The 23141-nt window shown below is 51.6% G+C and overlaps 1 protein-coding gene across 1 annotated transcript in view; it reads right to left on the reverse strand.

Moving 5' to 3' along the window:
• Nucleotides 1-23141, reverse strand: part of ECSCR (endothelial cell surface expressed chemotaxis and apoptosis regulator) — a 32245-nt gene that overhangs the window by 3727 nt on the left and 5377 nt on the right. The window contains exons 2-10 of the mRNA XM_054388968.1: nucleotides 14924-14965; nucleotides 14315-14365; nucleotides 12463-12576; nucleotides 11757-11804; nucleotides 8153-8227; nucleotides 7517-7615; nucleotides 5194-5292; nucleotides 4413-4449; nucleotides 2423-2522 (exon numbers count right to left, since the gene is read on the reverse strand). Coding sequence (XP_054244943.1) covers nucleotides 2423-2522; nucleotides 4413-4449; nucleotides 5194-5292; nucleotides 7517-7615; nucleotides 8153-8227; nucleotides 11757-11804; nucleotides 12463-12576; nucleotides 14315-14365; nucleotides 14924-14965 — 665 coding nt within the window. The remainder of the gene's footprint in view (nucleotides 1-2422; nucleotides 2523-4412; nucleotides 4450-5193; nucleotides 5293-7516; nucleotides 7616-8152; nucleotides 8228-11756; nucleotides 11805-12462; nucleotides 12577-14314; nucleotides 14366-14923; nucleotides 14966-23141) is intronic.

Genomic DNA, 23141 nt, shown 5'->3' on the forward strand with positions numbered 1-23141 from the left:
CATTGAGGGGCTGGAGCAGGTCCAGAGAAGGACACTTCCAGAGCTGGGGAAGGGTCTGGAGAACAGGGCCTCCAAACATGAGCTGTGACACTGTGGAGCCTAACAGGTAGGATTGTCCTGGTTTTTGTGGTGAGCTGGGGGTGCCACTGGTGGTTCTTGGTGCTGCAGTAAGCTGGGTGCTCTGGCTGGTCCATGGAAAGAGATGTTGTACTTCTGGGAGCTCGTGGGTGCTTTTGGTGCAGAAGGCAGTGGTGGTGGAAGCTGCATTTCTGGAAGCTCTGGGAAAGTGATGGTGCAGAAGATGGAAGCTCTCCCAGCAAACTCAGGCTGCCAGACTATGAGGCTCAGCATTTTCTTTTTGGCCACTCCGTTCTGCACTGAGCTCAGACCCTGGCAATGCACAGCCCTTGTGCTTCACACTCCAGATGAGTCTTCACTGAGCACGTTGGAGCTGTGAGAAGCTGCACCCTGCCTGCCTGAAGCCCAGCTATCAATAATCAGGTATTTCAGAGGGCAATTTGCATTTCAGCAGCACCTTTAATCCCTGCCTCCCCAAATGCTTTACAGACATCAGTTAGCATAGCCTCACAACAACCCTGTGAGGTAGGTGGCTGGGATCATCCCCATCACTGCAGGGACAATGAGGACACCAAGGATAAGGGGCTTGGAGCAGTTGTGCTGGGATTTGATCTAGCACTTGGCCATTAGTGTCCCATTAGGCCTCCAGCTTCAGACCATGCATGGGGGGGTTGACTCAACAAGCCCATGACTGGCTGCATGGACCATGAAGGCCATTAAGGCAGCAGTTTGTTAGTGAAGTAGATGATCCTTCATGCTTCTGAGTGTCTGAAGTGTCTGAAGGCCTTATCTACAACTACAGGTAGATGCCAACCAGTGAGCATGGCAAGCTGTAACTGGAGAAAGCCCTTAGACCCCAGGTGGGGAAGCTATGTGGGATGCTACTGGAAATGTATTGATCAGAAAGGACATCATAATTTATAGAGAAAGTCCACCCTTGCTCTTTCCTCAAGGGAAAAAAAAATCAACCTAGAAAATCACTGCTGGTTGTCATGTGTCAGCTTCAGCTCTGGGCCCTGGGCTTCATAGCACCTGCAGAAAGAAGATGTGGTGTGTCAGCAGCCTGTTGGGGATGGCAAAAGGAGGTAAGCAACATGTTCCCTCCAGCTCAACCCCAGCCTCAGAAGGGTGGGAAGTGATGTGGATTGCTCACGTGGAATGGACCTGAGAGTCCTGATGGGAGTGTGCTCCAACATCACCTGTGGAGCAGGAGTGGGTAAGCCTTGACTAAGAGGGGGAGACCTTGATTTCTCAAAGGCAAGCTTGTTTACCTCTTCAGGGAGGGACCTGGACAGGCTGGAGCAATGGCTCAAGGCTCACTGTATGAGATACAACAAGGCCAAATCCCAGGTCCTGCACTTGGATCAAAGTGCATACAAAGCTCCAGGTCTGGAGCAGAGTGGCTGGAAAGCTGCCCAGTAGAGAAAGACCTTGGGCTGTTGATTGGCAGCTCTCTGAACATAAGCCAGGGTGTGCCCAGGTGGCCAGGAAGGCCACCAGCATCCTGGCCTGGATCAGCAATAGTGTGGCCAGTAGGAGCAGGGCAGGGATTGTCCCCCTGTACTCAGCACTGGTGAGGCCACACCTTGAGTGCTGGGTTCAGTTTTGGGCTCCTCACTCCAAGAAGGACATGGAGGGGCTGAAGAGGGTCTAAAGAATAGCAATGGAGCTGGTGAAGAGTCTAGAACTTAGATATTGTGAGGAGCATCTGAGGGAACTGGTGGTGTTCAGCCTGGAGAAAAGGAGGCTGAGGGGAGACCTTCTGGCTTTCTACAGCTCCCTGAAAGGGGGTTGAGTCAGGTGGGAGTTGGTCTCCTCTCCCCAGGAACAAGAGACAGGACAAGAGAAAATGGTCTCAAGTTGTACCAGGGGAGGTTTAGGTTGGACATTAGAAGAAACTTCTTCGCTGAAAGGGTCCTCAGAAACTGGCACAGGCTGCCCAGGGAGGTGGTTGAATCCCCATTCCTGATGGTGTTTAAGAGATGAGTAGATGCAGTGTTGAGGTTAGAGAATGTTTGGATTTGATGATCTCAAAGCCTTTTGCAACCAAAACAATTCTAATGACAAACCAGTGTAGCTCTGCTGGCTGGCCCTAGGTGATGGCACCTATATCCATGAGGTATAGCAGACACCTTGGCTCAGGGAACTTGGATAAACCTGAGATGGACATTCAAACTGGCTCAGTGCAACCAGACTGGTACCTTTAGGAGCTGGCTGGCAGCTGGGTTTTATTGCTTTTGTGAAGGAGCAGGAGAGCAAAGAGCTAGCTCAGAGGCATGTTCCTATCCAGCAAGAGAAACAAGCCCCAGGTGACCCTCTAGAAAGGCAGGCTTTAGAGGCAAACCTTTTCTGATGGTGGGTAGCTCATGCTGTTGTTCATGTTGATGTTCTTCATGGAGATCAGAGTGATGCTGTTATCCTTCTGGCTTGAGCCTGCTGAGCAGCTGTCAAGAAGAGAAGGTGATATTAGCTCCTCTCAAAATGTAAGAGAGGCTTTCCTTCACACACAGCTGGGGGCAAGCAGGCAAGGCTGTGGCTGGCTGGTACAAGGGACCAGGCTTGGCTCACATTGCCCTTTGAGCTGCTGTCCTGATTCAGGCCCATCCTTAGTGCCCCATCCCCCATCCCCTGTCTGAACATGGCTTAGGAGCTCTCTGGGGAGCCAAGCAGCACGTTCAGATGAATTGGGATGTGGTGCTGGTTTGCCTGACAGCACCACTGTCACCTCTTGTAGGCAGAATCAAGGAGCAGTTTGGATCTGGCTCTGGGTAGCTGAATTACCTTCTAGCCCTGCAGCCCCTACCAGAACTGGAACACAAGGAAATCTGACTGTGTCCCTCTGCCCTGCACTCTTATTTGTCACACAAAGGGAACCCTGGATATGTTTACATCACACATTGCCACCTTCTTCTCCAAGAGTCAAAGTGTCAGGAAGGTGGAATTCCACTTTCTCCTTGCCTTGAGGGCTGGGATATGCAGTTTAGTGTTGGTGGAGACTGAATGACCTTGGGGATTAGGGTGTCTCGGGGGCACTGCTCTGCTATGTCCTGCCTTGGTGGCTTCAGATCATGGCCATTAATGGTATTTGGAAACCATTGATGTTGATACAAACTTAGCACCTAAGTACTTAGAGACCTTACTCCTTTTTTCCCTTGCCTCTTTCCAAAGCAGGGTTTGTAACTTTGGTAGGAAGCTTTCACATGGAAAAGTATAGAATCATAGAATCATAGATTCAGTCAGGGTTGGAAGGAACCACATCCTTCAACAACTGGATCATCCAGTTCCAACCCCCCTGCCATGAGCAGGGACACCTCACACTAGATCAGGCTGGCCAGAGCCAGTAGGAGCAACATGATTTGGTCCTTTCCAATTCTTATTTCCTGCTGCTTCCCCCCATGCAGCCTCTCTTCTTGGGCAGCAGTGATAAGCCATGTGCTTCAGGTGGACCATCCTGGAGCACCTCTCCTGTGAAGACAGGCTGAAAGAATTCAGGCTGCTTATCCTGGAGGAGAGAAGGCTCTGGGGAGACCTTAGAGCAACATTTCAGTATCTGAAGGGGACCTACAGGAGGCTGGGGAGGGACTGTTCAGAAGGGCCTGTGGGGATAGGCCCAAGAGCAGTGGTTTGAAACTGGAGCAGGGGAGATTTAGATTGGATTTAGGAGGAATTTCTACACAATGACAGTGGTGAAATGCTGGAACAGGTTGCCCAGGGATATGGTTGAGGCCCCATCCCTGGAGACATTCAAGATCAGGCTTGCTGTGGCCCTGGGCAGCTTGATGGAGTTGGAGGTGTCCCTGCTGGCTGCAGGGGGTTGAACAAGATGACCACCTTTTAGGTGGTCTTTTAGGATCTCTTCCCACCTGATGCAATCTGTGAATCTCCACTTGGTGCTTCTCTTCTAAAGGTCTCTGGATTGGGGCCCCCTTGCTCTGCTCTTACTAGATAATAGTAACAGGCATCTGGGAGATATATATGGGGACCTGATCTCATCTCACTGAGGCTACTTTAAGATCCAGACCCCCAATTTTAGACTTTAATTCTGTATGTACGCAAAGAAAGATAAGCCAACTGCTTTGGGAAGGTGATGAGTCCTCAGAGGTCCCAGTGCAGCTTTGACATGAGGGCCCTTTATACCACTTCTACTACCTTTGACTCCATCAGGCACAGGATGAGGTTCTATCAAAGCTGATTTTTTTTTTTTTTTAACCTGTCTCAAAGATGTCTTGAAGTCCTTCCTTCCACCTGAAATAACCAAAAGCAGCCTCTTTTCCTTGCTAAAATTAGTTGTGGAGTAAAATTGTTTTTTTTCAGAAGGTTGTGAACAGTCTTACCTCTCTGATACCATGGAGCTCCCTGGCTTCTGCTTGTCTGGAAGGAGAAAGGCACTTGTTGATGTACAGGTGAGAAACCATCATTGCCAAGCAATAAAATAAGTCAGCTGCATTCAGAACTACATCGTACAGGGGTGTAAATGAAATCCAAGTGAGAGCAGAGACACCACGGGGAATAGCTGAGACCACTCTGTCCACTGAGGTGACAGAGTGGCAGGAGAGAAGATTCTGCTGCCTCCTCACTGTCGTTCCTTAGTCCTTTGGCGGTTACTGGCTTGCTGTGGAGCAGCTTTGCCCTCTAGTGGGCACTGCTTAGTGGGAAATGGGATCCCACGGGAAAAGGAGGGTCCAGCTCCATGAGTTTTGCTGGAAGAGCTGCTGCTCACCTCTGGGAATCTGCATGTGGAACTGCAGCAAACTTGAGACTCTTCCCATGTGCTGGTGAATCTGGGCTAGGCCTCTAAAGAGGTGGTCACTCTACATTCCTAACTGCTGAATCCCAGGGAAGTTGTGGAGGTTCCAACCTTGGAGGTGTTCAGAGCCAGGCTGGACGGGACCTTGAGCAACCTGGCCTAGTAGTTGTCCCTGCCTGTGGCAGGGAGATTGGAACTGGGTGATCTTTAAGGTTCCTTTCAACCCAAACCATTTCATGAGTCTAGGAATCTGTGCTCCAGTTTGGCTTCAAAACCTCCCCACCAGGTAAGATTTTAGGAGCTACCCAATCCAGATGGGAACTGATGACTTTTTGATTGGGTAAAGACAGAGCACCCCAGGCAAATACCTTCTGAGTCCTTTGAGTGGTTACACTTGAACCTCAGGCTGACCACGCTGACCAGGATGATCACAACCACTATCAGGATGACTATGAAGCTGATGACACCTGGGGATAAAGGAAAGAACTCTTATAGGGACCTCAAGGCTCAGCCAGTTCCAACCCCCCTGCCATGGGCAGGGACACCTCACACTACAGCAGGTTGCTCACAGCCACATCCAGCCTGGCTGCAAAACCCTCCAGGGATGAGGCTTCCACCACTTCCCTGGGCAACCTCTGCCAGTCTCTCACCACCCTCGTGGTGACTGATAGAACAATGTGCCTGTCCTTGGCTTCTGGGGTAGCAGAGAGACTTTCAACTTGGGTAGGAAACCAAGATTTTTGTTCAAATGAGCATGGGACACAACAGGCAGAGAAGGTAATGGTCACTAGAGCTTTATCCTCTTCTGCTTTAGCCTCAGAAGACTTCTGGTGAGTAGTGGTGAGTATTGGTGGGGCAGTGCCAGGAGGGCAGAAGTCAGGAGGACAGAAGTCCTGGGGGTTGGTTGGAGTCAGCATGTCTCTACTACAGTTAGTAAATCTTACCTGGGAGGTGTATAAGGGTCAGATAAATACTGGGATTGGGAGAGACAAGGGAAAGGCTGTGGCTGGGGTTATCTGTGGTAAACCAGTGGCCAAGTGCAGGTCTGGTCCTGCCATCAGGCCTCAATCAACCCAACTGTTCTTCACATGGGAATCTTGCCCTGTTTGGACTGCTGGTGGAGGATATATGCAAAGGGTACTCAGGGAGTTAACACTCCCCTGCTCAAAGTGCTTCTGGATTAACACTTTTTCCTGTAGTGTGATAGAAGATTGGGGGTTTTGCTCAGCTTGATGGAGGAGAGGGACAGTATAGCCCACGGCAGACAGGGGCTGTTAAGTCTACTCCATGCCTCTTTCCAAGTCTGTTGGCAGGTTAAGGTATGGCACCTCTTGCTTCAGCCTCCCACAGCCTAGAGGGTGTGGAGGACTTGGTAGAGTTAGATAATGGTTGGACTTGATGATCTTACACTCTGGCCAGACTTAATAGCAGCCTTCCAGTACCTGAAGGGGGCTACAAGAAGGCTGCAGAGGGACTCTTTGCAAAGGCCTGCAGGGACAGGATGAGGGACAATGGCCTGATGTAAGAGCAGATTTAGATTGGATGTGAGGAACAAGTTCTGCACCATGAGGGTGGTGGAACACTGCAACAGGTTGCCCAGGGAGATAACTGAGGCCCCATCCCTGGAGATATTCAAGGTGAGACTTGACAGGGCTCTGAGCATCCTGATCTAGTTGAGGATGACCCAGCTGACTGCAGGGGGTTTGGACTGGATGTGCTTTGGAGGTCCCTTCCAACCCAAACCATTCTAGGATTCTATGACCTTAAAGATCGTTTCAACCAAAATGATTCTATGGCTTGGCTGCCTCTTGCCAAGCAGGGTGCAGAGGAAGGAAACAAACCAGGGTGGGACTGCAGTCTCAATAGGTTTGCAGGACAGAACATTGTTCAGGCTTCCAGACAGGCAGTGTATTTATCCTAGACCCTGCCAGGGAAACCAAGGCATAATTTGGGATGATTTGTGCCTAGGTCTTGTTGTAACATGGAGCTGGGGCAAATATTGGTGCTGGGAGCAAGATTTCAAGCCCAGGTGCCCAGGTGTAGCCCTGATGGGCTTCCAAATTATCTGTCCTCTGTAACACTGGATCTGGAGAAGAGGTCTTATGAGGAGCAGCTGAGGGAGCTTGGGTTGTTTAGTGTGGAGAAAAGGAGGCTGAGGGGAGACCTCCTGGCTCTCTACAACTCCCTGACAGGAGGTTGGAGTGAGGTGGGGGTTGATCTCCCAAGTAACAAGTAATAGGGCAAGAGGAAATGGCTTCAGGGTGTTCCAGGGGAGGCTCAGGTTGGACATGAGGAATGATTTCTTCCCTGAAAGGGTTGTCAAGCCCTGGAGTGGGCTGCCCAGGGCAGTGGCTGTATCACCATCCCTGGAGGGATTGAAGAGCCAGGTAGATGCTGAGGGCCATGGTTTAGTGGTGTGCTTGGCAGTGGTGGGTTAACAGTTGGACTGGAAGCTCTTAAAGGTCTTTTCCATCCTAAACAATTCTGTGATTCTCCTTCTCAGGTGCCTGCTGGTGACAAGTCTTTTCCTCAAGGCTTTTCCCTTGCACTCTGAACACTCCAGGACCAGGCATGCTGAAGGAGAAAAGTTTAGCTCCATCTCCAGGGAAGTGTCTTTGAGGCTGGGTGTCCAAACCAGCAGGGCCTGGCAAAACACATCCTCCCCTCTGCCCAGGCTGCCCAGGACCTTACCAAAAGCTGCCACCGTCAGCGGGGATTTGTCGTCTGTTGGGGTGGGCACAGGCAAGTAGCCAGAGGGCTGTGGTGTTGGAGTGGCTGGGGTGGAGGTGCCTAAAAGAGGGGAAAAAGGCAGCTTTGTATGAAAGGCTTTCTTCCAAGGCTGGAAGGAGCTTTCCTAGCAGTGCTGGAGGATATAACTTGCACTTTGTTGAAGAGAATAATGTTGGATCCTGAGTAACCAGCAAAGTGACCAACACCTGTGTGGGGATCAGATTGTCTTGATGTGGCCCTTTTTAGGGACAGCCTGAGAGCATCCCAAGGGTTTTCTGCTGGGGCTCTAGTGAGGGAGCTGAGTGTGGCAGGTGAAGGAGTGATCTGGCAGAGTGTTTGAGGGGGCAGCTTGTCTCATCTCCCTCCTTTTACCACACTGGCACCTTTCCTGCTGTGATGCACAACCACTATTCCCAGCCTCCACAGTTGTCCCAAAGTTCTGCTTCTGTGGAGCTTTACAGGATTTTCAAGGGCTAATGAGATGGCCAACAGCCCTCAGGTGCTTGTTGGTCACTCACCACGCTGCCTTGAAGACAGCAGTGTGGTGGCCTTGCTGTTGGCTGTGAGAAGGGCTGGAACATATCTATCAGCAGTCACCTCTCTGTGAGAGAAAGGAGGAGGCACTCTGAGTTGCTGATGTTGTGGTACTCTCACTTCTCTGGGGCTCTTGACCTGCAAAGAGAAACACAGAAGGTGAGTCCTGCCCTTGAGCGTCACCTAATAACCAAAAGAGCTAATGGGCATGCTGGAGAGGGGAATGGAGTTGTGGTAAACCTGGAATGGTTTTGGTTAGAAGGGACCTCAGAGATTATCTACTCTAACCTCCCTGCCATGGGCAGGGATATGCCTCTCAACTAGACTTGGTTGCTCAAGGCCTCATCCAGCCTGGCCTTGAACACCTCCAGACTGGGGGCATCCACAATCTCCCTGGGCAGCCTGTTCCAGCCTCACAACCCTTGTACTGAAGAACTTCTTCCTAAGACCCAGTCTAACCCTGCTCTCCCTCAGCCTCAAACCATTCTGCCTTGTCCTAGCTCTAGACACTCTCATGAAAAGTCCCTCTGGAGCCTTCCTATAAGATCCCTTCAGCTGCTGGAAGACAGCTCTAAGGTCCCCCTGGAGTCTTCTCCAGGTTGAACAATCCCAACTCCTTCAGCCTGTCCTCATAGCAGAGCTGCTCCAGCCCTTGGATCATCTTTGTGGCTTCCTCTGGACTCACTCCAACAGCTCTGTGTCCTGCTTATGCTGGGGACACCAGAACTGGAGGCAGGATTGGAGGTGAGGTCTCAGCAGAGCAGATTAAAAGGGCAGAATCTCCTCTCTTGCCCTTCTGGCCACACTCCTCTGGCTGCAGCCCAGCACACAGCTGCCTGCTGGGCTGCATGAGGGCACTGCTGGCTCATGGGGAGCTTCTCAGCAACCAACACCCCCAAAGCTTTTTCTTCAGAGCTCAACCCACTCTGCACCCAGCCTGGGTTTGTGCCTGGGATTGACCCATCCCAGATGCAGGACCTTGCACTTTGAGACTTGTTGAACCTCTTGCAGTTGTCCCTGGCCCAATTCCCAAGCCTGTCAAGGTCCATCTGGATGCCATCCCTGCCCTCACATAAGTCCAGTGCACCACACAGCTTGGTGCCATCAGCAAACTTGCTGAGGGTGCTTCAACCTCACTGTCCTTGTGTCTGACAAAGATGTTAAACAGCACTGGACTCAAGACAGACCCCTGAGGAACTCCACTTGTCACTGGTCTCTGTTTGGACCTTGGGCTGTTGATCACAACCCTTTGAACATGATCATCTAGCCAGTTCCTTATCCACCCAGTGGTCCATCCATCAGTGCTGGTGATATCTGGGAATTCATACTTGGGCTAAAACCTCCACACCAAACATCCTTTGTGCTGTTTTCTGTGTCCAAAGTGAAACTCAGGCAACCAAAAATCAAGGACCCTGATACAAAATCTTCAGTTCTGCAGTCCCAGATGCAGTTTTGGGGCAGATGCAGCAGTTGAATACTGGCAGAGTAAACTGGGGAGGTTACAGCTTTGGTATTGCTCCTAAATGTTGAGACTTTAACAACAAAGCAATGGATTTAGGGGAAAAATCCTGCAGAACATGGGTGTGAATCAAATGGTTGGCATGTCCTTGGGCCTGCAATTAGTGGTTGTGCTGGCCTGGGTTACCTAGAAGTAATTAAGCTGGTTTGAGTTGGGCTAACTTGTACACCATATGTAGTCTAGCTGTGGCAGCACAGAGGTTTGGTTGAGCAAGGACTCCAGTTCTCAGTGGGAGGAACTGGCTTGTGTGAAGCTCTTTGGTTTGTGACAGCTGCTGCCAGTGCCTCTGCAGGCAAATTTGAAGCTAGCCTCTGTGTTTCAGTTGTGCAGAGGGGAAAAAAACCCTTATGGAACAGCTACAGGCCATGTCAGGAGACTAAAAATGATGCTTTAGAGCTTCAGAACATCATCTGTAGGTCAGGGAGGATTTTCTCTGCTATTCAAAAGCAGTGTGGCCAGCAGATGGAGGGAGGGATTCTGCTACTCTGCTCTGGTGAGACCTCATCTGGAGTACTGTGTCCAGCTCAGGAGCCCTCCACACAGGAAGGACATGGACCTGATGGAGCAGGTCCAGAGAGGGCCATGAAGAGGATCAGGGGGCTGGAGCACTTCTCCTGTGGGGACAGACTGAGGGAGCTGGGGGTGTTCAGCCTGGAGAAGAGAAGGCTCCAGGGAGACCTTAGAGCAACTTCCAGTACCTGAAGGAGGCCACAAGAAGGCTGCAGAGGGACTGTTTGCAAAGGCCTTGCAGGGACATGCAGGGAGAGTCAATGGTTTGAAATGAGAGCAGAGCAGATTTAGACTGGATGTGAGGAACAAGTTCTGCACCAGGAGGGGGGTGGAACAGTGCAACAGATTGCCCAGGGAGGTGGCTGAGATCTCACCCCTGGAGATATTCAAGTTCAGGCTTGACATGGCTCTGGGCAACCTGACTGAGTGGAGAATGTCCCTGCTGACTGCAGGCTGGTTGGTCTGGATGACCTTTGGAGGTCCTTTCCAACCCCACCCATTCTATGATTCCCATCCCCACCTGGCCAAAAGTACAGGCTGCCTGGAGGAGTGTGGAACAGCTCCTGGCACTGCAGTGAATTGAAACTGGGGTTCCTGTCTTGCAGAAACATCACTGCTTTAGAATGCAATTTTGCCAAAACTCAGAAGAAAAAGGGGGAAATGATAAGAAAAGGGGAAAAAAGTATGAAATAACAAATCAAACTGGGAGCAGAACATTCCTGAGAAGCAGGGACCACTGCTGTACATTTTTTTCCCCCCACCAGTCATCAAACCCTTTGTTTCATCCTGACATTGTTCTTCCAGCCACGGGCAGGCGGTGGGCAGAAGCTGTGGTTTGCTGAGCCTGGCATGGATACCCTGGGAAAGGCTGGGTCTCACACAACAGGAGAGCTGGCTTTTGGAAGCATCAGCAACATTTCTGCAGTCAGAGATGTATGGAGCTGTTAGCTCTAACAAGGGGTTATAATTAATAGCAGTCTGCTCGTGCAAGGGGCTCTTGGCTTAGCTGGGCACAGGCCTGCTGGTTGGACATCTGTGCAGCAGAGCTGACCGAGGGTTTCTAACCTTGCTTGTGGTACAGAAGATCTGAGAGGCACACTTGGAGAGGCAGAGAATCAGCAAATCAGTCACTGAGGCTGGAAAAGAGCTGTGAGCTCATCAAGTCCAACCATTAACCCAACACTACCAAGTCACCACTAAGCCGTGTCCCCCAGCACCACATCTGCATGGCTTTTACATCCCACCAGGGATGGGGATTCAGCCATTCCTCTGCTTCAATCTCTGACTGGAGTCTCTCATTTTTTCTTACAGGCTGGGTTAAGCAAAGTGTCAGGAGCAAAATGATAATATTTTTTTAAAAGGGTGTTTAAAGAGCTGCCTTTTCCTGAGCACAGATCAGCCTTTCAGCTACTGTTCAAGTTCCTCCCAGGCAGAGGATGTGAAGTGCATTTGATCTGGTGTTTTATCACTGCTTGTAAGGATTCCAGGCTTGGGATTTTTTTTTTTTTTGGTGTGTTGCTGATGGCTCAGTCCCAAGGTAAAGACAAGTGCTTAGATAACCTCCACTGTGAGAACCAAGCAAGCTAATTGCCATGGAATGATCTCAGCTGATTATTACTCTATAAAAGGAAAAAGTACCTTGGGTTGGTGAAGCTCTTGTGCTTTTACCTCCATTAGGCTTTTCATCTGGATGAAGAAAACATGGGAAAGGAGAATTAACTCTTGAAGCTGCCACTAACTGTGCTATGGAGAGCTGCTGGGTTTCCATGGAGTGAAAAACTTTCTCTGCCTGAGACTTCCCCTCCAAACAAGCCTCAAGATGTCCAGCTGGCAAGCTGAGCTGTCAGTTTATAGAGCATGCATGAGAGGTGAGCTTGGGAGAGGGCTGATGAGGAGGCTGGGGTGCTTGTAGCTCCTCCACAAAACGTTGCCTGGTAAAGCATTGACATTGAATGGTTTGGGTTGGAAAGGACCTTAAAGATCATCCAGTTCCAACCCCCCTGCCGTGGGCAGGGATGCCTCCCACTAGCCCAGGTTGCTGAAGGCCTTGAGCACCTCCAGGGAGGGGGCAACCCTGATCTCCTCAGGCAACCTGTTCCAGCATGATGTGGCATTTGTGACAGGGCCTTGCTGGGCAGCTGCCACATCTCTGTCATGGTTGTGTCCAGCCCTGTGCTTATGGGGAGCTGGAATGAGCTGCTCTTTTAGCAAAGACTCAAAAGTGCTGAATATGTAGCATGGCATGGACTAGCCCAGGCTTTCTGATGCTCCCAGTTTTGCTTGGCTAAGGAGGGATGGACAAACAGGCCCTGCCTGAGCTAAAATGGGATTTTTCCATGCTTACCTCGTGCAGTTGATGTCAGCAGTGTTGTAGCAGCAGAAGCAGCTTTGGCTGCAGCAGTTGGAGCTGTGGAGGTGAGACTCAAGGTGGTTGGTGGTGTTGATTTTACAGAAGGCTCTGTAGGGAAAGTGTAGCACTAGCTCAGAGAGCTCTGCTCAGAAACAGCTTGGAGGAGAGCATGGCTGCTGGAAAGGGTCATAGAATCAGAGAATGCATTGGGTTGGAAGGGACCCTCAGAGATCATCTTGTCCAACCTCCCTGCAGTCATCAGGGACATCTCCAACTAGATCAGGTTGCTCAGGGCCCCCTCAAGCCTGACCTTGAATGTATCCTGGGGTGGGGCCTCCACCACATCCCTGGGCAACCTGTTCCAGTGCCTCCTCATCCTCATTGTGCAGAGCTTCCTCCTGATGTCCAACCTAAATCTCCCTTGCTCCAGTTTCAAACCATTGTCCCTTGTGCTATCCCCACAGCCCCTTCTGAACAGTCCCTCCCCAGCCTTCCTGTAGGTCCCCTTCAGATATTGGAATGCAGCTCTAAGGCCTCCCTGAAGCCTTCCCTTCTCCAGGCTGAACAGCCCCAACTCTCCCAGCCTGAGAGAGGTCCTCAAACTCCTTGGGAGTTAGGGATAACCTGCTAGGAGAAGCTGGGGCCTGAGTAGACAAGGGTCTTTGCCCTGCTCAGTCAGGGAGCTCTTTGCATTAGCATTTGGAGTTTTTTCTGGTGTATGGAGGTGCTGAGCTGGAAGAGCTCAGGACACACATGGAGAAAGTCTCCTTTTTGTCACCACTTTTCTCCCTGCTTTCAAAGAGGAGGTAGTTTTATGGTTAGCTCCAACCTAAACCTCCCCTGGCACAATTTCAGGTCATTTCCTCTCATTCTGTCACCTGATACTAGGGAGAAGAGACCAACCCCCACTCTCTCCAACCTCCTTCCAGGGAGTTGTAGAGAACAATGAGGTTTCCCCTCAGCTTCCTCCTCTCCAGACTAAACAGCCCCAGTTCCCTCAGCTGTTCCTCACCAGCCCTGTTCTCCAGACTCTTCACCAGCTTCATTGCTCTTCTCTGGACCTACTCCAACCTCTCAATGTCCTTCCTGGAGTGAGGGGCCCAAAACTGAACTCAGTACACAAGGTGTGGCCTCACCAGTGCTGAGTACAGGGAAACAATCCCTGCCCTGCTCCTGCTGGCCACACCATTGCTGATCCAGGCCAGGATGCTGTTTGCCTTCTTGTCTGCCTTTATGCTTCCCCTTTTCCTCCTGGAGAAATGTGAAGCATGTTGACCTGCTGTATAGGAGGTGCTGGGGATGTGCAAAGCACTGTAATTTTTTAGTTAAAAACCTCATAAATTGGGTCAGGCTTGCCAAGAGAGCAGTACTGAGCAGCAAGGGTGATGCAGGGAAGCTCTCACTGCTGTCACATCACCAGGAGCCAAGGCCAGGGCTGGTGTGTGAGGTGCTGTGCTGGCATGTGCTGCACACCCCATGGCCCTCACTTGAAAAGCTGCTGAGCAGAGTGAGTGGGGTGCCCACCCCTGGTTCCTGGGCTCTGGTGCATTCCCAGCTCTGTGTGCACACAAGGTAGCAATCCCAGGGTTTTCCCCGGGTTGTGACCTGCTGATCCTGCTTCTCCCTATTCAATTTAGTGATTTTATTACCCAGTTCTTGCTCACTTCCCATGCCTCAATCCCTCTTGGGTGAGCTGGCAGGAGGAGAAGCCTGTATACCACAAAACTTCCTTCTTCCCATGCACAGCCCCATTTATTGCTGGGTGGCCCAGATGGAGCAAAGGACAGAGCAGTTACCAGCCAGGATGCCCAGGAGCTGCACTTTTAGGTCTCCAGATGAGCCTTACCTGAGGTATGGTTCTGTACTTCAGGACTGCCTGTTGCTGGTTGAGACTGACCTATAAAAAGCAGAGAGACATGGAGGTGAGATCTCCTTTGTGTGCTCCTTGTTGGGGGCAGCCCCATGGTGAGGGTTGAAGGATGGGCTGGAAAGAGGCTGTTGTAGCCCTGTAGAGCTGAAAGGGTGATGGGGACAAGAGGTGGTGAGGAGAGGCTTTGTCACTGGTGTGGCTTGGAGGTCCTGTGGGCAAAGGGACCTTGGCTCTGAGGACCCATGGAGGAGAACATGATAACTGCTATTTAATGGGGAGCAAGGGTGAGGCAGGATCCCTCTGCCTTCACTAGGCTTCCTGGAACACCACATTGCTCTCTTCCAGGTAGGAAGGGAACCAGGCAAGGCCATTCTCTGGGACACAGTGCCCTCCATGGCCCCTGGAGAGGGGAGAGTGATGACAGAAGGGGCAAGAAGGGGCAGGCAATGCAAGGTCTTGGGAGAAGGTACTTCAGCCCATGGGAGTTTTGCGTCTGGTTGCCATTTGTGGGCTGTCCATTTGCATCCCCACATGGACATCAACATCCAAACAGAGATAGAAAGAAGGCAGCAGCCCAGGAGGTACCTGTTACAGTGGGGACAGAGGGGTCTGTGGAGGTTGCAGTACCTGAAATGAAAGAAGGAGAGTATGAGTGGAGCTGTCTGTGACTGGCACTAAAGCAAGGGCTGTTCTTGCTCCTTGTGTGGTTTGGGCTTTCCTCATCTTCTACAGCAATGGCTTGGACAGATGTGAGTAGTAGAAGACACTGGGTGCAAAATGATCAGGTTCTGAGTGAGTTACTACTGGAGTTTGTTCAGCCAGGACAAATGCCCTCCTTCCCAGATGCAGCTGAACCCTTCAGGGAGCTGTCTTCTGCTGAAGGGAGGAGGTCTCCTAAATCCATGGGGTCATTTCCTCCCCGTGAGCTGTTTGCCTCCACTGAGGTCTTGGTGGAACAAAGCCAAGTGACCTCTATTCTGGAGCTGCTTAAAGAGGCTGAACTCTTTAAGAGTCACACATTTGAGATCTTTGTTCCCTTGAGGCCTCAGTGAGTGGATGGATGAGGTTTGTAAAGGCTTCCAGGAGCTGGTGGGACTGTCCTCCTTCCTGTCTCCTACCTCCTCTCATCCTTCTATCCCATGGACTTGCATCCTGGCAAGCTGGCTGAAGCCCCTGTGGCTGTGTCAATCTGGCCACAAGAGGGCTACAGCTTGGGGACTGACTGGTAGAATGGTTTGGAAGGGACCTCTGGAGATCATCTATTCCAAGCCCCTGCTGAAGCAGGGCCTCCCAGAGCAGGTCCTAACTGGTATTTTACAGGGGTTGTTGCTGGTGGTCCTGGCGCTGTCTGTATAGTTAAGATTAGTGGAAGAAACTCCATTACAGCTACAGAAACCTGCTGGATCTGCTCCCCCTGGTGCTCCACCTGCCCAGAGTCCCCAGGGAGCTAAAGGTCCAGCAAAGGTTTGAACAAAGATGAACAGCAGCAAAGGTTGAATCCTTCCAGCTGGCTGTCCCCTTGCCATGCCATGTAGCTCCATCACAGCAGTGATCTGTGGTGAGGTGCTGTGCCTCTGCAGGGTGCTGCACCTCATGGGGTGGCAGGAGGAGAGGTCCAGCTGCAGCCAGAGCAGAGCAGTGCTTGTGTGCCCATGGACAGCCAGAACGTGTCTGCCCTGGATGCAAGATTCATCCTGCCTGCTGCTTTACATCCCTCATGAGACAGCCTGCAAGAGAGCTCATCTCCAGCCTCTCTTTCTCACCAAAGAGAGGACCAGGCACTTATAAAAGCCTGTTTCAGATCTTTACCTTACTCTAGCTGTGGGACCCCAAACACCAGGGGGATGTAGGCTTGCTGGAGCAGGTCCAGAGAAGGCCACAAAGATGATCAGAAGGCTGGAGCTAAAATAAGGGACAGGCTAAAAGAATTGGGACTGTTCAGCCTGGAGGAGAGAAGGCTCTGGGGAGCCTTAGAGCTGCATTTCAGTCTCTGAAGGGGCCCTACAGGAAGGCTGAGGAGGGACTGTTCAGAAGGGCCTGTGGGGATAGGATGAGAGGCAATGGTTTGAAATTGGAGCAGGGGAGATTTAGGTTGGACCTCAGGAGGAAGTTCTGCACAGTGTGGGTGGTGAAATACTGGAACAGGTTGCTCAAGGATGTGGTTGAGGCCCTGTCCCTGGAGACATTCAAGATCAGACTTCCTGTGGCCCTGTGCAGCCTGACTTAGTTGCAGGTGTCCCTGCTGCCTGCAGGGGGATTGGAGAAGATGCCCCTTGAGGCTCCCTTCCAACCCGATGCAGTCTGTGACTCTGTGAATCTGTAGAGGCACCACAGCCTGCAGCATCTTACCAGGAGCTGAGCTTCATGGTGGGTACCAACGCTGTAGGTGCCTGAGAAGAAGTCAGATCAATGCCCTGAGAATGGGCTGTGTCTGGAGTGAGCTCTTCAGCATCCAGTGTATGTGGGGTAGCAGGGCTTGGCTCAGAGCCCACCCCTTGGCACCAGCTGGGTGTTGTGAGCTCCTAATTGATCTCATTTTTCTCACCTAACTGCATGGGAGCCCTAAGTGTTTGGGGTTTTTTTGTGTGTCTGAGGCTTTCTGACAATGATCCCAGCCAAAGAGGAACCAAAGCAGTGTCAGTCATGGTGAGCACACCATAAAACATGGTCTCTTTCCAGAGAGGAACTGGCTGTGAAAAGCAGACCCTCACTTTTCAGATCTTTTTTCATGCTTTTCTCTTCTAGCTTCCCGGGCAGCAGGCTGGCAAAATCTGTCTTCTTTGGTCCATTAAAAAGGAGATAAGAGCAGGTCTTTAATTACAGAGAAAGGAGAAGACTAATTGGTTTTCTAAATCCATTTGAAACAGGACCAGAAAACAAAGGACTTCTAACTGCAGTGAGGAAAGGAAGGTTGAGCAATAGGAAACTGCCTTAGCATAAGGATGGTGAGTTGCAGGAGTGATTGTGTAGGAAAATTATGGGATATCCTTCTCCAAAAAGCAGCTTAGATGACCAGCAGTCTAGTAACACAGACAGGATTATGGACAGAGGCCACATCACTCACTGAATCAATCAATCTCACAGGCTCACAGGATGTTAGAGGTTGGAAGGGACCTCTGGAGGTCTTCAAATCCAACCCCCCTGCCAGATGGGTCTTGAAAGCCTCCAGAGAAGGAGACTCCACAACCTCTCTGGGCAGCCTGTTCCAGTGCTCTGTGACCCTTACAGTAAAGAAGCTCTTCCTCATGTTGAGGTGGAACCTCCTGTGCTGGAGTTTCCATTCATTGCCTCTTGTCCTAATCATAGGGCACAAGTGAGCAGAGGCTGTCCCTGTCCCTTCTGACCCCCAGCCCTCAGGTATTTATAGACATTGATTAGATCCCCTCTCAATCTTCTCCTCTCCAGACTAAACAGCCCCAGGTCTCTCAGCCTTTCCTCAGTGCTCCAGTCCCTCAATCATCCTTATAGCCCTCCCTTGGACTCTCTCCAGCAGATCCCTGTCCATCTTGAACTGGGGAGCCCAGAACTGGATGCAATATTCCAGGTGGGGCTTCACTAGGGCAGAGTAGAGGGGGAGGAGAACCTCCTTTGATATAATGAGAAAAAAAAAAAGAGAAAATGATCTTCTGGGCACATGGTTGCCCTTCTGAAGGAGGAGGAGATGCTTCTCTGGAGGAAGGGGATGTCCTCCTTCACAGCCCTGTCACCTGGGGGGGGCACTGCCTGCTCGACTCCATGGAGAACGTGAGGTGACTTGGGCTGTTTCCACTGCTCCCAAGAGCCTGCCAGGTTTTCTGTGTTGCTGAGCTTCTTAAGCAGCCTTACAACACCATTTCTGGCCCTTGGCTTGCAGATGCTTTCAGACACTCCAGACATTCAGTGCAGATAATAATGTGCTGAGCTCATCACGGGGAAAAATATCCTCCAGCAGGTGCCAAGCTCAAGCAGCTCCTCTCCCTTGCAGAAGCCATTGTCCTCCCAAGGGGAGGAGAAGCTGCCTGGAACACATTTTCTCCTTGAAATGATCACAGGTGCCTTTTTTAATTTTTTTTTTTTTGAGTGCTGGTGGCACCTGAGAGCATCTAAAATAGCTGAAGAAAGAGCCATTGTCTGCACTTAGTCTTTGTTAAGGAGAAGGGGGGCAGAGGTGCTGAGCTGCCCATTTATTCCAGCATTTGTGGTGCAGCTGAGGAGAAATCTAAGAGCTTGAACAGAGCCTTCAGGGATGGGAGGGAGCTGAGACAAAGGAGAGGACATTGCTCTGTTCTGCCATCTCTGCTGGGACCCTCCTGTGGGCTACCTCCTGCACCCACAGCACTAGGGCAAGAGGAAGGGCATCACAGAATCATGGAATCATTTTAGTTGGAAAAGGCCTTTAAGATCATTGACTTCAACCATTCTCTAACTCTGCCAAGGCTGGTGCTAAACCATGGCCCTCAGCACCACATCCACACCTCTCTTTAATCCCTCCAGGGATGGAGACTCCACCACTTGCCTGGGCAGCCTGTTCCAGGGCTTCACAACCCTTTCAGGGAAAGGATTTTTCCTGGTATCCAACCTATACCTCCCCTGGCACAACTTGAGGCCCTTTCCTCTTGTCCTGTCACTTGTTGCTGGGGAGAAGAGACCAGCATCTACCTCACTCCAACCTCCTTTCAGGGACTTGTGAGAGTGAGGTGGTCTTCCTTCAGCCTTCTTTCCTCCATGCTGAACAGCTCCAGTCCCCTCAGCTGCTCCTCACCAGCCCTGTTCTCCAGACCCTTCACCAGCTTTGTTGCCCTTCTTTGGGACACATTTCAGCACCTCAGTGTCCTCCTTGTAGGGAGGGCCTCAAAACTGACCACAGTGTTGGAGGTGTGGCCTCACCAGTGCTGAGCACAGGGGGACAATCCCTGCCCTGCTCCTGCCGGCCACACTGTTCCTGGCACAGGCCAGGATGCTGGTGGCTTTCTTGGCCACCTAGGCACATGTTTGCTCATACCCAGCTGGCTGGTCCTTTTCCCAGGTCCTTTTCCAGCAGGCAGGATTGTACTCAGCACTTCCTTACAGCCCTTTGCTGAAGGTCACAGCAGAGCTATGGCTCAGACGGAGCTCTCCCATTTGCAAAACCAAACCTTGGGCTTGCTGTAAATGAGATGGATAAGCAGCTTTCTTCCAGTGCACATTGGGCCAAGGAGATGCTCACCCTGGTCTGCTTGTGTTTGAGCTTTGCTGCAGAGAGGTGTGAGGAGGCCAAGGGATGGAGATCCCCTCTCAGCAGGGGTCAGTGGCCCTGGCTACTCTAAACACAGCCACAGCTTAGTTCAAAGCGGAGCAGGTCTGGCTCTGACTTCTGGCCACTGCTGCTGCTCGTTGTGCCTTCCCTGCCAACTCAAATAATCAAAAGCCCTGCTCTATGAGGTGTTTGTTTTGGGTGAAGGTGCTCAGCATCCTGACTCAGTTGCACTGGAGCAGGAAGAGACCCAAGTCACAGCGTGGGGCTGGGCAGCAGGATGGGTAGGAACACAGAAGTGCCACGCGTCGTCGAGGCTCCCTGCAGGCATCCCCTGGGGGACCCTCCTGTGAACGGTGCTGGGAACCATTTCCTGCCAGTGCTGCTGCCACCGAGGGCCCAGGCTGTGTAAACAGCCAGCAATGACCAGCAGGATGCAGCCAGCACAGCTGTAACTGCAATAAACATCAAAGCCCTGGAGTGACTCCCCGTGGAGCGTGAGCGCTGCCAAGATGCCTGCTGCGTGCTGGGCGTGAGGCCTTTATGGCCAGATTGAGCTGCTTGAGGTGGAGACCAGGAGCTTGCCAAGGGAGCTGTGATGGGAAATGAGCCTTTTCTGCTCTCACTGCAATGGGAAACTCCTGATTGCCCATCTGAGCCATGGGGCTGCAGAGGAGCTGCAGGTGCATTCAGCTCTGCCTCAGCACTGGAATCACTGAACCATAGAACGGTAGGGGGTGGAAGGCACCTCTGGAGAGTAGAGAGTCCAACCCCCCTGCCAAAGCAGGGTCATCTGGGGCAGGACACACAGGAATGCATCCAGATGGCTCTTGGAAGTCACCAGAGAAGGAGACTCCACAACCTCTCCAGGCAGCCTGCTCCAGGGCTCCAGAACCCCCACACCAAAGAAGTTTCTCCTCCTGTTGAGGGGGAGCTTGCTGTGGTCCAGTTTGTATCCACTGCCCCTTGTCCTATCACAGGACACCACTGACAAGAGCCTGGCCCCTTCTTCTTGCCCCCACCCTTCAGACACTTAACATAAACAAGATCCCCTCACAGGCTGCTCTTCTCCAGGCTAACAGCCCCAGGTCTGTCAGCCTTCCCTCACCAGACAGATGTTCCAATCCCTTCATCATCCTCATAGCCTCCTTTGGACACTTCTAGTCTATCCCTGTCCCTCTTGAACTGGGGAACTGAGTTTTGGCTTTTTTTTTTTTTTTTTGATTAATCTTTGGATTTCTGATCTTTGCAGCAGTTCTTCCCTGAGGTTAGATGTGTTAGGCTGAGAGCAGAAGGATCTTTCCATGGAGCTTTCTCATGGTAGCTGAGCTATTCCCAGAGCCAGCAGCTTTCCCTGCTCACTCCTCAGCAACAAAAAGAGAGTGTTGTGGAACAAGCAAACAAAAAAGGTGAGCTGTAGGTATTTTTGGCAATCATTTAAAGAGCAGTTCCTCCAGCAGTGTCCAAAGAGAGGCACTGACATTTAAACTCCCCTGATTTTACATAAGAACCTCTGTCAGGCAGCACTGCTGTGGCAGAGTCCTGCACCAGCTGTCAGAAAGACTTCAGCAGGGCTTAGGTGAGGCTCAAGAAGTGCTTGTGCTGCCCAGGTTGTGTTCACAGAGAGATGGAGCCACAAGGGAGGATCTGTGGCACTGGTATGAAGGCACAGAGACTGTGACTGGTCCTTCCCACTCAGAACTGGTGATGGAGAGGGACCATCAGTCCCTAATGATGTGCACCCTTGGACTTGCTGAACTCTTCTCCTTCCCTGGGGGGGGGAGATGTGGTGGTGTCCTACCTGTCTCTAGGCAGCAGATTGCATGGCAGGGAGCTGTGGAACCCACTGGCCTTGCTGTGCCAACCTCTGTGTCCCCCTCAACTTGGGAGGCTGCACAGACAAATGCTTTTTTCAGAAAAGAGACCTGGCCACCAAAAATCAGACTTCTCCATTCATATTTTGGCACCTGGCTCAAATGACCCAGGACAAAAATAGCTTCACATGAGTGCAGCTGTTTCCTGGGTGCAAGGCAGCAGCTGCAGAAGCAGCAGAGGGCAACACCACTCCATTCTTGGGCCTTCCACGTGGCAAAACATCCAGAAAGCAGAGAGCTCTGCAAAAGCTTAGATCCTATTTTATCAAGTGCCTCTGCCTTGAGGGTCTCACAGCAGAACAGGGAAGGTGGAAGATGATCTCTGAGGTCCTTTCCAACCCAAACCATCCTATGATTGCATGAAACAGAGGAGGAGAGAGAGGAGAAGTGTCATTATGCTGGATAACTGACAGCCTGAATCAGGTCCCAGCTCCACAGAGGTGCTTCATTGTCTCACTCCCAAGTGGCAGGGGAGGGAGGGGGGTTGGCAGCTCACTGCCAAGTGGGTCTGAATTGTAATGACTTGGCCAAAGTGCTGTGGAAAGTTTAGAGAGCCAGGAATTAAACCTGGATCTCATCAGCAATTAAAATTAATTGTAGTCTTCCTCTGGGCCCTCCTCAAAGGTTACACCCAGGCCTGGGCATCCTCTCTGAGCACCACACTCAGGGCTGCTCCTCTCTGCTGAGCTCTGCTGGGAGCACAGCTCGAGAGGAAGTCAATGAGAAACCACTTGAATGGAGAAAACAAGCTGGGAGACAAACAATGATGGGAAGCCACAGCATGGAGCAGGCTCTGCTGCATCACCACCTGTACTAAGGTCTGCTTTTTCATGGCTTTTCTCCTGGCTGCACCACCACTGCTCCATGCCTCACCACTCCATGTGATGCACCACTGCAGGAGGCTCTTATGAGCAAAGGCTGAGAGCCCTGGGGGTGGGGAGCCTGGAGAAGAGCAGCCCCAGAGGAGGTCTGAGCAATGCTCAGCAAGAGCTAAAGGAGCTGTGGGGGGCAAGAGGCTGGGGCCAGGCTTTTGTCAGTTGTGTCCAGGGACAGCACAAGGGGCAAGGGGCACAAAGTGGCAGCCAGGAGGTTCCATTTGTAGAGAAGGAGAAAGTTGTTTGGTGTGAGGGTGCTGGAGGGCTGGAGCAGGCTGGCCAGAGAGGTTGTGGAGTGTCCTTGTGTGGAGAGCTTCCAACCCCCCCTGGGCATTGTGCTGCTGGGCAAGCTGCTGTGGGTGCCCTGCTGGAGCAGGAGGGGTGGGACTGGGGGATCTCCAGAGGGCCCTTCCAACCCCACCAGTCTGCAAGTCTGTGTGTTTAGGAGGTAAACAGCTGCTCCATCAGGCTGCTGTGCCATCACCCTCCCAGCTGCTGACTGCTTCCAGTTTCCTCTGTGACCTATTTGTTTTAGAGCTCTCTGCTCCTGGTCTCTGTGGGCCCTGCCCTTCTCCTGGCTACACTACTCCTAGGGCTTGACCCTGGGTCTGGGGGTTTGGAGAAGGAGCTCACTCCATGCTCAAATGAAAGGCTGTGCTGTGCTCCAGCTGCTGTGTTTGCTTGCACAGGACCCCCCTGGCCTGGTGTCCACAGGGCCCTGTAACAGCACACACCTCACCATCCTCTGCAGCAGCACAGCAGCAGCTGCCTACCAGACACATTGTGCTGCTCCCACCTTCATGGAGGCTCTTTGCTACCATTTCCAAGTTTATTCCCAAGTT

Source organism: Indicator indicator, chromosome 18 (genome assembly GCF_027791375.1).
Source record: "Indicator indicator isolate 239-I01 chromosome 18, UM_Iind_1.1, whole genome shotgun sequence".
NCBI lineage: Eukaryota > Metazoa > Chordata > Aves > Piciformes > Indicatoridae > Indicator > Indicator indicator.